The 14,111-nt window shown below is 54.5% G+C and overlaps 1 protein-coding gene across 1 annotated transcript in view; it reads left to right on the plus strand.

Moving 5' to 3' along the window:
• The first annotated feature begins 444 nt into the window (after positions 1-444).
• Positions 445-14,111, plus strand: part of SSH3 (slingshot protein phosphatase 3) — a 68,088-nt gene continuing 54,421 nt past the window's right edge. Inside the window, exon 1 of the mRNA XM_066588021.1 lies at positions 445-681. Within this exon, the coding sequence (XP_066444118.1) occupies positions 619-681 (63 nt within the window). The 5' untranslated portion in view covers positions 445-618. The remainder of the gene's footprint in view (positions 682-14,111) is intronic.

A 14,111-nucleotide genomic window follows, 5' to 3' on the forward strand; every position in this document is an offset into this window, starting at 1 on the left:
TAATTGCCGCGGCCGCTGTCTCCCCCCCCCCCTCAGTAATTGCCGCGGCCGCCGTCTCTCCCCCCCCCCTCAGTAATTGCCGCGGCCGCCGTCTCTCCCCCCCCCCTCAGTAATTGCCGCGGCCGCCGTCTCTACCCCCTCCCCTCAGTAATTGCCGCGGCCGCCGTCTCTACCCCCTCCCCTCAGTAATTGCCGCGGCCTCTCCCCCCTTCCCCTCCCTCAGTAATTGCCGCGGCCTCTCCCCCCTTCCCCTCCCTCAGTAATTGCCGCAGCCGCCGTCTCTACCCCCCTCCCTCAGTAATTGCCGCGGCCGCCGTCTCCACCCCCCTCAGTAATTGCCGCGGCCGCCGTCTCCACCCCCCTCAGTAATTGCCGCGGCCGCCGTCTTTTCCCCTCCCTCAGTGACGGCCACGGTCTCTGGGCACTCCTCTCTCCGGTCTGGGCGGCCGTTGTGCCGGAGGAGCTCCGCGTTCTCCTCACGTCTGGCCTCCTTGTAGGGACATGTCTCCCCCTCACATACCTCCCCGCTCCTCCTAGAAGGGGCGGCCGCCTCTCGCTTCCTGATTCTTACAGGCAAAGTAAGAAAGCCGAGAAAGTCCCGGGAGAGGCGGCGGCAACATGGCGCTGGTTACCCTGCAGCTGTCCTCCCTAGAGGAGGGGGCGAGCAGCACACCTGTGCAGGTAACGGGGAGGGGGGTATACAGGTGTATATAGTATTCACTAGCCGCCCAGGTGGGGGGTATATAGTATACACTGACCACCCCTCCATCAGAGCCGCACAGGTGGGGGGGTATAAAGTATACACTGACTGCCACTGTATCAGAGCCGCACAGGTTGGGGGTATATAGTATACACTGACCGCCCCTTCATCAGAGCCGCACAGGTGGGGGGTATAAAGTATACACTGACTGCCCCTCCATCAGAACCGCACAGGTGGGGGGTATAAAGTATACACTGACTGCCCCTCCATCAGAACCGCACAGGTGGGGGGTATACAGGTATATAGTATTCACTAGCCGCCCAGGTGGGGGGTATATAGTATACACTGACCACCCCTCCATCAGAGCCGCACAGGTGGGGGGTATACAGGTATATAGTATTTACTAGCCGCCCAGGTGGGGGGTATAAAGTATACACTGACTGCCCCTCCATCAGAGCCGCACAGGTGGGGGGTATATAGTATACACTGACTGCCCCTCCATCAGAACCGCACAGGTGGGGGGTATAAAGTATACACTGACTGCCCCTCCATCAGAACCGCACAGGTGGGGGGAATACAGGTATATAGTATTCACTAGCCGCCCAGGTGGGGGGTATAAAGTATACACTGACTGCCCCTCCATCAGAGCCGCACAGGTGGGGGGTATATAGTATACACTGACCGCCCCTTCATCAGAGCCGCACAGATGGGGGGTATACAGGTATAAAGTATTCACTAGCCACCCAGGTGGGAGGGTATATAGTATACACTGACCGCCCCCTCCATCAGAGCCGCACAGGTGGGGGGTATAAAGTATACACTGACTGCCCCTCCATCAGAGCCGCCCAGATGGGGGGTATACAGGTATATAGTATTCACGAGCCGCCCAGGTGGGAGGGTATATAGTATACACTGACCACCCCTCCATCAGAGCCGCACAGGTGGGGCGTATATGGTATACACTGACCGCCCCTCCATCAGAGCCGCACAGGTGGGGGGGGTATACAGGTATATAGTATTCACTAGCCGCATAGGTGGGGGGTATATAGTATACACTGACCACCCCTCCATCAGAGCCGCACAGGTGGGGCGTATATGGTATACACTGACCGCCCCTCCATCAGAGCCGCACAGGTGGGGGGGTATACAGGTATATAGTATTCACTAGCCGCATAGGTGGGGGGTATATAGTATACACTGACCACCCCTCCATCAGAGCCGCACAGGTGGGGCGTATATGGTATACACTGACCGCCCCTCCATCAGAGCCGCACAGGTGGGGGGTATACAGCTATATAGTATTCACTAGCTGCCCAGGTGGGGGGTATACAGGTATATAGTATTCACTAGCCGCATAGGTGGGGGGTATATAGTATACACTGACCACCCCTCCATCAGAGCCACCCAGGTGGGAGGGTATATAGTATACACTGAGCACCCCTCCATCAGAGCCGCACAGGTGGGGCGTATATGGTATACACTGACCACCCCTCCATCAGAGCCGCACAGGTGGGGGGGTATACAGGTATATAGTATTCACTAGCCGCATAGGTGGGGGGTATATAGTATACACCGACCACCCCTCCATCAGAGCCGCACAGGTGGGGCGTATATGGTATACACTGACCGCCCCTCCATCAGAGCCGCACAGGTGGGGGGTATACAGGTATATAGTATTCACTAGCCACCCAGGTGGGGGGTATAAAGTATACACTGACCGCCCCCTCCATCAGAGCCGCCCAGGTGGGGGGTATACAGCTATATAGTATTCACTAGCTGCCCAGGTGGGGGGTATACAGCTATATAGTATTTACAAGCCGCATAGGTGGGGGGTATAAAGTATACACTGACCGCCCCCTCCATCAGGGCCGCCCAGGTGGGGGGTATACAGCATTCACTAGCTGCCCAGGTGGGGGGTATACAGGTATATAGTATTCACTAGCCACCCAGGTGGGACGGTATATAGTATACACTGACCGCCCCTCCATCAGAGCCACACAGGTGGGGGCTATTTAGTATACACTGACCACCCCTCCATCAGAGCCGCACAGGTGGGGGGTATAAAGTATACACTGACTGCCCCCCTATCAGAGCCGCACAGGTGGGGGGTATAAAGTATACACTGACTGCCCCTCCATCAGAGCCGCACAGGTGGGGGGTATACAGGTATATAGTATTCACTAGCCACCCAGGTGGGGGGTATATAGTATACACTGACCGCCCCTCCATCAGAGCCGCACAGGTGGGGGGTATAAAGTATACACTGACTGCCCCTCCATCAGAGCCGCCCAGGTGGGGGGTATACAGGTACATAGTATTCACTAGCCACCCAGGTGGGAGGGTGTATAGTATACACTGACCACCCCTCCATCAGAGCCGCACAGGTGGGGCGTATATAGTATACACTGACCGCCCCTCCATCAGAGCCGCACAGGTGGGGGGATATACAGGTATATAGTATTCACTAGCCACCCAGGTGGGGGGTATAAAGTATACACTGACCGCCCCCTCCATCAGAGCCGCCCAGGTGGGGGGTATACAGCTATATAGTATTCACTAGCTGCCCAGGTGGGGGGTATACAGGTATATAGTATTCACTAGCCGCATAGGTGGGGGGTATATAGTATACATTGACCGCCCCTCCATCAGAGCCACCCAGGTGGGAGGGTATATAGTATACACTGACTGCCCCTCCATCAGAGCCACACAGGTGGGGGGTATTTAATATACACTGACCACCCCTCCATCAGAGCCGCACAGGTGGGAGGGTATATAGTATACACTGACCACCACTTCATCAGAGCCACACAGGTGGGGGGTATTTAGTATACACTGACCACCCCTCCATCAGAGCCGCACAGGTGGGAGGGTATATAGTATATACTGACCACCCCTCCATGAGAGCTGCTCAGGTGGGGGGTGTATACAGATAGTATTTACTAGCCGCCCAGGTGGGGGGTATATAGTATACACCGACCACCCCTACATCAGAGCCGCACAGGTGGGAGGGTATATAGTATAAACCGACCACCCCTCCATCAGAGCCACACAGGTGGGGGGTATTTAGTATACACTGACCACCCCTCCATCAGAGCCGCACAGGTGGGAGGGTATATAGTATACACTGACCACCCCTCCATCAGAGCCGCACAGGTGGGAGGGTATATAGTATACACTGACCACCCCTCCATCAGAGCCGCTCGGGGGGGTATATAGTATATACTGACCGCCCCTCCATCAGAGCTGCTCTGGTGGGGGGTGTATACAGATAGTATTCACTAGCCGCCCAGGGGGGGGGGTATATAGTATACACCGACCACCCCTCCATCAGAGTCGCACAGGTGGGGGGGGTATATAGTATATACTGACCGCCCCTCCATCAGAGCCGCTCGGGGGTGTATAGTATATACCGACCGCCCCTCCATCAGAGCCGCACAGCGGGGTGTGTGTGTGTGTATATAGTATATACTGACCACCCCTCCATCAGAGCCGCTCAGGGGGGTATATAGTATATACCGACCGCCCCTGCATCAGAACCGCTCAGGTGGTGGTGGGGATACAGGTATATGGTATCTACTAGCCGCCCAGGTGGGAGGTATATAGTATACACCGACCACCCCTCCATCAGAGCCGCACAGGTGGGAGGGTATATAGTATATATTGACCGCCCCTCCATCAGAGCCGCTCAGGGGGGTATATAGTATATACCGACCGCCCCTCCATCAGAACAGCTCAGGTGGTGGTGGTGGGGGGATACAGGTATATGGTATCTACTAGCCGCCCAGGTGGGAGGTATATAGTATACACCGACCACCCCTCCATCAGAGCCGCACAGGTGGGAGAGTATATAGTATATACTGACCACCCCTCCATCAGAGCCGCTTGGGGGGGAAGGTTATATATTATATACTGACTGCCCCTCCATCACAGCCACACAGGTGGGAGGGTATATAGTATATACTGACCGCCCCTCCATCAGAACCGCTCGGGGGGTATATTCTGACCGCCCCTCGATCAGAGCTGCTCAGGTGGGGGGTGTATACAGGTATATAGTATTCACTAGCCGCCCAGGTAGGGGGTATATATTATACACCAACCGCCCCTCCATCAGAGCCGCACAGGTGGGGCGTATATAGTATACACTGACCACCCCTCCATCAGAGCCGCACAGGTGGGTGGGTATATAGTATACACTGACTGCTCCTCCATCAGAGCCGCACAGGTGGGGCGTATATAGTATACACTGACTGCTCCTCCATCACAGCCGCATTGGTGGGGTGTATATAGTATACGCTGACCGCTCCTCCATCACAGCCACATAGGTGGGGGGTATATTGTATACGCTGACCGTTCCTTCATCAGAGCCGCATAGGTAGGGGGTATATAGTATACGCTGACCGCTCCTCCATCACAGCCACATAGGTGGGGGGTATATTGTATACGCTGACCGTTCCTTCATCAGAGCCGCATAGGTAGGGGGTATATAGTATATGCTGACCGTTCCTCCATCAGAGACCCCCTGCTAGTAGCAGAACTGCAGTCATTCGCTGTGGAGGAGTCCTCATCGGTTATGACACCGCTCTGCAGGAAGCTTCTTGTAGCCGCTGCAGATTAGATGGCGGTGCTGACATGTTGTGACCGGCTGACAGGAAGGGGTCAGCGATTCACGCTGCTTGCGCCAAATTCTGACCTCCCATCAGCATCAGAAATCTGGCTCCATCTGACCAGGAGATGTTTTCCGCTGCTCAGTGATACACGTTTTGCGCTCTTTTGCCCGCTGGAGTCTTTCTGCTTCTCTTAGACACAATGGCGCTGGAACTGGTCGTCCGCAGTTATACCATCCGTGCGGAGGAACGGCGAGTTGTGTGTTCGTCCACGTTAGTTGGAGCTCCAGCGTTGTATTCAGCTGACTGTGCAGCCTGTTGGTCAGAACGATTCCTGACATCCTCCTCCGACCCCTTTCAGTGAGGAGTTCTGCCCGCAGGATTCCCTCTCGCTGGATGTTTGTCCTCCGTCACGCCATTCTCTGTTCTCCCGACACCCCTGTACAAGACAGCTCCACTCCTGGCCCCATGATTGTGCCTTATCCAAAACTGTCCAGATCGCTGGATTCTCCTATCTAATGTGGAGTCACACTGAAAACTTGCCACGTGAAGTTATGCCGCACTCCAGGGTCACGTGTCCGTACACGGAATTGAGGGGCTGGTGTATTGGGGCCCGTCACAATTTGCACCGTTCTGTGAGGGTCCGCAGCGGACTCCTTAAAGGGGTGAACTCTGTTGTGGATCCGCAGCAATTGCCTACGTTGCACGCTAGAGATGCCGTCTCCCCAATGGGTCTCCACTGATTGCCACCGGCAGGGGGTCTTGTCATCGTTACCTGGCACCGGCTACCAATCAGCAGAGATCTACCGTGTGTGGGCACCCTCTAGTGCAGGTGAGGGGGACCTCGCATGGGGGTCCAGTAATGACTACTATGCCGTGCGGCCCCTGACTGTAATACGTGGTTCTGGGACGTCACGCCTTGTATGCTTCCAGTTTTTAAGTACATTACATCAGGCTGGCAAATAAAAAGCTATTGAGGCGTGTAGCATGGCGACGCACGTGTAAGGTGGAGGTCATGCAGCCGGCAAGGGCAGCACAGATGCCAGTGTGGCTTCGGCACAGATGCCAGTGTTCTTCGGAAGCGATCACCGCCCTTCCGTAGAGTCCCAGGTGCAGCACACAATGGTTCCAGCATACAACCCATTACAATAGTATGTGCGGGCCACTGTACACACGTGTAGATGATGTCATATCCGTGTTGGTGCTTTGGCTTTTCGTGGTGTTTATAGTTCCACGTCCACCATGTTAGAAGCTACGTCAGGGCTTATCACCTACCGCTCTTGTGTGGATGACCGGACTATGAAATACTCCCTGCATTGGATAGAGTGGCATTGATGCGCTACTTTCTGAGTTAGTAGAGGGTGCTCTCCTAAGCACTCATAGGTTGTCCACAAGTGGGGGGGGGGGGGGCGACCCTCGTAGGACCCACTTCATCTGTGCATTGCATGGGCACAGGCTATTGGTTGGAACAAGAATTGTGTAACACTTAGAGGGGTGTCCAAGGCAGCACCGGCTGTCGGGGACACAATGGAAACCGGTGTTCTGCCCCCTTTGTAGTGGCCGGCGCTTGTAATTGCAGGTAGAGCTTTCATTGAAATCAGTGGGACTTGTGCTTGTAATTGCATGCTACGGACAGCGTAGCCTGCAGTTACAAGTGCCGGCCACTATACAAGGTCGGGGCAGCGGCTCTACTCTGACCCTGGAGTAGCCCGACACTGACAGCCTCCGCTGCCTGGAAAACCACTTTTATTTCCACTGTGACGGTGCTGCGGGGAGTCTGAACATACAGAACTGTACATAAGCTCTGGGCAGGTGTGGAACAAATGATCCCTCACGGCTTCCCTTCCATCGGTGCCCGGTACCCCGCTGCCCCCCAGTTGGCCAATACAGGGACAAGTGACCGCTGCAGCACATGCACATACCTGCTGCCAGGGCATCGCTGCGGAGGGTGAGGAAGACTCTTTTATCTTTGCCTCCACTCTTCAGTTCTGCCCGGATAACGCCGTAGAGTTCTTGTCTTCCTACAGTTGAGCATCACCAGAATAGTTTGTAGAATGACGTCCACTAAACAGACAACAGGGAGGCCGATGTGCAATCACATGGTGTGTCACATGACCCCTTACTGGTTATCAGCGGCTCAGAAAAGGATCATGGACAAGCCTTCCGTGGTCCACGGGAACAAGAGTGTAATTCTACCTGTTAGTATAATTCTATTCATTTTAGGGTATCCTAGTGATTCCTGTAAATTGTGTCCATATTTGTGCCTGAGGTTCAGTTTAGAGCTTCTGGCTCAGATCTCTCCTAAAATACCAGACCAAATAGTGCAGCATGTTGTTCTATTCCATCCGGACAGACCCCTTTACAGTCCGTGTGATCTAGTGCTGTTCAGCTTTGTCAGTGGATGGACAGACCCCTTTACAGTCCGTGTGATCTAGTGGCGTTCAACTCTGTCACAGGATGGACAGACCCCATTACAGTCCGTGTGATCTAGTGCCGTTCAACTCTGTCACAGGATGGACAGACCCCATTACAGTCCGTGTGATCTAGTGCCGTTCAACTCTGTCACAGGATGGACAGACCCCGTTACAGTCCGTGTGGTTTAGTGCTGTTCAGCTTTGTCAGTGGATGGACAGACCCCTTTACAGTCCATGTGGTCTAGTGCGTTCAGCTCTGTCAGTGGATGGACAGACCCCTTTACAGTCCGTGTGGTCTAGTGCCGTTCAGCTCTGTCACAGGATGGACAGACCCCATTACAGACCGTGTGGTTTAGTGCCGTTCAGCTCTCTCACAGGATGGAAAGACCCCGTTACAGTCCGTGTGGTCTAGTGGCGTTCAGCACTGTCACAGGATGGACAGACCCCATTGCAGTCCGTGTGGTCTAGTGGCGTTCAGCTGTCAGTGGATGGACAGACCCCTTTACAGTCCGTGTGGTCTAGTGCCGTTCAACTCTGTCACAGGATGGACAGACCCCATTACAGTCCGTATGATGTAGTGCTGTTCAGCTTTGTCAGTGGATGGACAGACCCCTTTACAGTCCATGTGGTCTAGTGCGTTCAGCTCTGTCAGTGGATGGACAGACCCCATTACAGACCGTGTGGTTTAGTGCCGTTCAGCTCTCTCACAGGATGGACAGACCCCGTTACAGTCCGTGTGGTCTAGTGCCGTTCAGCACTGTCACAGGATGGACAGACCCCATTGCAGTCCGTGTGGTCTAGTGGCGTTCAGCTGTCAGTGGATGGACAGACCCAATTACAGTCCGTGTGGTTTAGTGCTGTTCAGCTCTGTCACAGGATGGACAGACCCTGTTACAGTCCGTGTGGTCTACTGCCGTTCAGCTCTGTCACAGGATGGACAGACCCCATTACTGTCCATGTGGTCTAGTGGCGTTCAGCTCTGTCAGTGGATAGACAAACCCCATTACAGCCCGTGTGGTCTAGTGCCAGGCAGCTCTGTCAGTGGATAGACAGACCCCATTACAGTTTGTGTGGTCTAGTGCGTTCAGCTCTGTCGGTGGATAGACAGACCCCTTTACAGTCCATGTGGTCTAGTGCCGTTCAGCTGTGTCACAGGATGGACAGACCCCATTACTGTCTATGTGGTCTAGTGGCGTTCAGCACTGTCAGTGGATAGATAGACCTCATTACAGTCCGTGTGGTCTAGTGGCCTTCAGCTTTGTGAGTGGATGGACAGACCCTGTTACAGTCCGTGCGGTCTAGTGCCGTTCAGCTCTGTCAGTGGATAGACAAACCCCATTACAGCCCGCGTGGTCTAGTGTCGTTCAGCTCTGTCACAGGATGGACAGACCCCGTTACTGTCCGTGTGGTCTAGTGGCGTTCAGCACTGTCAGTGGATAGACAGACCTCATTACAGTCCGTGTGGTCTAGTGGCCTTCAGCTGTGTCACAGGATGGACAGACCCCGTTACAGTCCATGTGGTCTAGTGCCGTGCAGCTCTGTCAGTGGATAGACAGACCCCATTACAGCCTGTGTGGTCTAGTGCCGTTCAGCTCTGTCACAGGATGGACAGACCCCGTTACAGTCCATGTGGTCTAGTGCCGTTCAGCTCTGTCACAGGATGGACAGACCCCATTACAGTCCGTGCGCTTTAGTGCTGTTCAGCTCTGTCAGTGGATGGACAGACCCCTTTACAGTCCATGTGGGCTAGTGCCATTCAGCTTCGTCACAGGATGGACAGACCCCGTTACAGTCCGTGTGGTCTAGTGGCGTCGGGCTCTGTCAGTGGATAGACAGACCCCATTACAGTCCGTGTGGTCTAGTGCAGTTCAGCTCTGTCACAGGATGGACAGACCCATTACTGTCCGTGTGGTCTAGTGCCGTTCAGCACTGTCAGTGGATAGACAGACCCCGTTACAGTCCGTGAAGTCTAGTGCCGTTCAGCACTGTCACAGGATGGACAGACCCCATTGCAGTCCGTGTGGTCTAGTGGCCTTCAGCTCTGTCAGTGGATGGACAGACCCCATTACAGCCTGTGTGGTCTAGTGTCGGTCAGCTCTGTCACAGGATGGACAGACCCCATTACAGTCCGTGCGGTTTAGTGCCGTTCAGCTCTGTCACAGGATGGACAGACCCCGTTACAGTCCGTGTGGTCTAGTGCCGTTCAGCTCTGTCAGTGGATAGACAGACCCCTTTACAGTCCATGTGGTCTAGTGCCGTTCAGCTGTGTCACAGGATGGACAGACCCCGTTACAGTCCATGTGGTCTAGTGCCGTTCAGCTCTGTCACAGGATGGACAGACCCCATTACAGTCCGTGCGCTTTAGTGCTGTTCAGCTCTGTCAGTGGATGGACAGACCCCTTTACAGTCCATGTGGGCTAGTGCCATTCAGCTCTGTCACAGGATGGACAGACCCCGTTACAGTCCATGTGGTCTAGTGCGTTCAGCTCTGTCACAGGATGGACAGACCCCATTGCAGTCCGTGTGGTCTAGTGGCGTTCAGCTGTCAGTGGATGGACAGACCCCATTACAGTCCGTGTGGTTTAGTGCTGTTCAGCTCTGTCACAGGATGGACAGACCCTGTTACAGTCCGTGTGGTCTAGTGCCGTTCAGCTCTGTCACGGGATGGACAGACCCCATTACTGTCCATGTGGTCTAGTGGCGTTCAGCTCTGTCAGTGGATAGACAAACCCCATTACAGCCCGTGTGGTCTAGTGCCAGGCAGCTCTGTCAGTGGATAGACAGACCCCATTACAGTCTGTGTGGTCTAGTGCCGTTCAGCTCTGTCGGTGGATAGACAGACCCCTTTACAGTCCATGTGGTCTAGTGCCGTTCAGCTGTGTCACAGGATGGACAGACCCCATTACTGTCTGTGTGGTCTAGTGGCGTTCAGCACTGTCAGTGGATAGACAGACCTCATTACAGTCCGTGTGGTCTAGTGGCGTTCAGCACTGTCAGTGGATAGATAGAGCTCATTACAGTCCGTGTGGTCTAGTGCAGTTCAGCACTGTCACAGGATGGACAGACCCCATTGCAGTCCGTGTGGTCTAGTGGCCTTCAGCTTTGTGAGTGGATGGACAGACCCTGTTACAGTCCGTGCGGTCTAGTGCCGTTCAGCTCTGTCAGTGGATAGATAAACCCCATTACAGCCCGCGTGGTCTAGTGCCGTTCAGCTCTGTCAGTGGATAGATAAACCCCATTACAGCCCGCGTGGTCTAGTGCCGTTCAGCTCTGTCAGTGGATAGACAGAATCCTTTACAGTCCATGTGGTCTAGTGCCGTTCAGCTGTGTCACAGGATGGACAGACCCCATTACTGTCCGTGTGGTCTAGTGGCGTTCAGCACTGTCAGTGGATAGACAGACCTCATTACAGTCCGTGTGGTCTAGTGGCCTTCAGCTCTGTCACAGGATGGACAAACCCCATTACAGCCCGTGTGGTCTAGTGCCGTGCAGCTCTGTCAGTGGATAGACAGACCCCATTACAGCCCGTGTGGTCTAGTGCCGTGCAGCTCTGTCAGTGGATAGACAGACCCCATTACAGCCCGTGTGGTCTACTGCCGTGCAGCTCTGTCACAGGATGGACAGACCCCGTTACAGTCCATGTGGTCTAGTGCCGTTCAGCTCTGTCACAGGATGGACAGACCCCATTACAGTCCGTGCGCTTTAGTGCTGTTCAGCTCTGTCAGTGGATAGACAGACCCCATTACAGCCCGTGTGGTCTAGTGCCGTGCAGCTCTGTCACAGGATGGACAGACCCCGTTACAGTCCATGTGGTCTAGTGCCGTTCAGCTCTGTCACAGGATGGACAGACCCCATTACAGTCCGTGCGCTTTAGTGCTGTTCAGCTCTGTCAGTGGATGGACAGACCCCTTTACAGTCCATGTGGGCTAGTGCCATTCAGCTTCGTCACAGGATGGACAGACCCCGTTACAGTCCGTGTGGTCTAGTGGCGTTCAGCTCTGTCAGTGGATAGACAGACCCCATTACAGTCTGTGTGGTCTAGTGCAGTTCAGCTCTGTCACAGGATGGACAGACCCATTACTGTCCGTGTGGTCTAGTGCCGTTCAGCACTGTCAGTGGATAGACAGACCCCGTTACAGTCCTGTGGTCTAGTGCCGTTCAGCACTGTCACAGGATGGACAGACCCCATTGCAGTCCGTGAGGTCTAGTGGCCTTCAGCTCTGTCAGTGGATGGACAGACCCCATTACAGCCTGTGTGGTCTAGTGTCGGTCAGCTCTGTCACAGGATGGACAGACCCCATTACAGTCCGTGCGGTTTAGTGCCGTTCAGCTCTGTCACAGGATGGACAGACCCCGTTACAGTCCGTGTGGTCTAGTGCCGTTCACCTCTGTCAGTGGATAGACAGACCCCTTTACAGTCCATGTGGTCTAGTGCCGTTCAGCTGTGTCACAGGATGGACAAACCCCATTACTGTCCGTGTGGTCTAGTGGCCTTCAGCTTTGTGAGTGGATTGACAGACCCCATTACAGCCTGTGTGGTCTAGTGCTGTTCAGCTCTGTCACAGGATGGACAGACCCCATTACAGTCCTTGTGGTCTAGTGCCATTCAGCTCTATCACAGGATGGACAGACCCCATTACAGTCCTTGTGGTCTAGTGCCGTTCAGCCCTGTCACAGGATAGACAGACCCTATTGCAGTCCGTGTTGTCTAGTGGCCTTTAGCTCCGTCAGTGGATGGACAGACCCCATTACAGCCTGTGTGTTCTAGTGCCGTTCAGTTCTGTCACAGGATGGACAGACCCCGCTACAGTCCGTGTGGTCTAGTGCCGTTCAGCTCTGTCACAGGATGGACAGACCCCATTACAGTCCGTGCGCTTTAGTGCTGTTCAGCTCTGTCAGTGGATGGACAGACCCCTTTACAGTCCATGTGGGCTAGTGCCATTCAGCTCTGTCACAGGATGGACAGACCCCGTTACAGTTCGTGTGGTCTAGTGGCGTTCAGCTCCGTCAGTGGATAGACAGACCCCATTACAGTCCATGTGGTCTAGTGCCGTTCAGCTCTGTCACAGGATGGACAGACCCTGGTACAGTTCGTGTGGTCTAGTGGCGTTCAGCACTGTTAGTGGATAGACAGACCCCGTTACAGTCCGTGAGGTCTAGTGCCGTTCAGCACTGTCAGTGGATAGACAGACCCCGTTACAGTCCGTGAGGTCTAGTGCCGTTCAGCACTGTCACAGGATGGACAGACCCCATTACAGTCCGCGTGGTCTAGTGCCGTTCAGCTCTGTTACAGGATCGACAGACCCCGTTACAGTCCATGTAGTCTATTGGCGTTCAGCTGTCACAGGATGGACAGACCCCTTTACAGTCCATGTGGTCTAGTGCCGTTCAGCTCTGTCACAGGATGGACAGATCCCTTTACAGTCCATGTGGTCTAGTGCCGTTCAGCTCTGTCACAGGATGGACAGACCCTGTTACAGTCCGTGTGGTCTAGTGGCGTTCAGCTGTCACAGCATGGACAGACCCCTTTACACTCCATGTGGTCTAGTGCCGTTCAGCTGTGTCACAGGATGGACAGACCCCATTGCAGCCTGTGTGGTCTGGTGCCGTTCAGCACTGTCACACGATGGACAGACCCCGTTACAGTCCTTGTGGTCTAGTACCGTTCATCACTGTCACAGGATGGACAGACCCTATTGCAGTCCGTGTGGTCTAGTGGCCTTCAGCTCCGTCAGTGGATGGACAGACCCCATTACAGCCGGTGTGGTCTTGTGCCGTTCAGCTCTGTCACAGGATGAACAGACCCCGTTACAGTCCGTGTGGTTTAGTGCCATTCAGCTCTGTCACAGGATGGACAGACCCCGTTACAGTCCGTGTGGTGTAGTGCTGTCAGCTCTGTCACAGGATGTCCAGACCCCTTTACAGTCCGTGTAGTCTATTGGCGTTCAGCTGTCACAGGATGGACAGACCCCTTTACAGTCCATGTGGTCTAGTGCCGTTCAGCTCTGTCACAGGATGGACAGACCCCATTGCAGCCCGTGTGGTCTAGTGCCGTTCAGCTGTGTCACAGGATGGACAGACCCCATTGCAGCCCGTGTGGTTTAGTGCCGTTCAGCTCTGTCACAGGATGGACAGACCCCGTTACAGCCTGTGTGGTCTAGTGCCGTTCAGCTCTGTCAGTGGATGGACAGACCCCATTACAGTCCATGTGGTCTAGTGGCCTTCAGCTCTGTCACAGGATAGACAGATGCCATTACAGTCCATGTGGTCTAGTGCCGTTTAGTTCTATCACAAGATGGATCTGTTCGGGCAGGAAAATGGGACCCCAAAATGAGCTTGACCAGCAGTGATCCGGTCTTACTTCAGAACGTCTGGCATTGTCTGACATCTCCA

The sequence above is a fragment of the Eleutherodactylus coqui genome, chromosome 13 (assembly GCF_035609145.1).
Source record: "Eleutherodactylus coqui strain aEleCoq1 chromosome 13, aEleCoq1.hap1, whole genome shotgun sequence".
Lineage (NCBI taxonomy): Eukaryota > Metazoa > Chordata > Amphibia > Anura > Eleutherodactylidae > Eleutherodactylus > Eleutherodactylus coqui.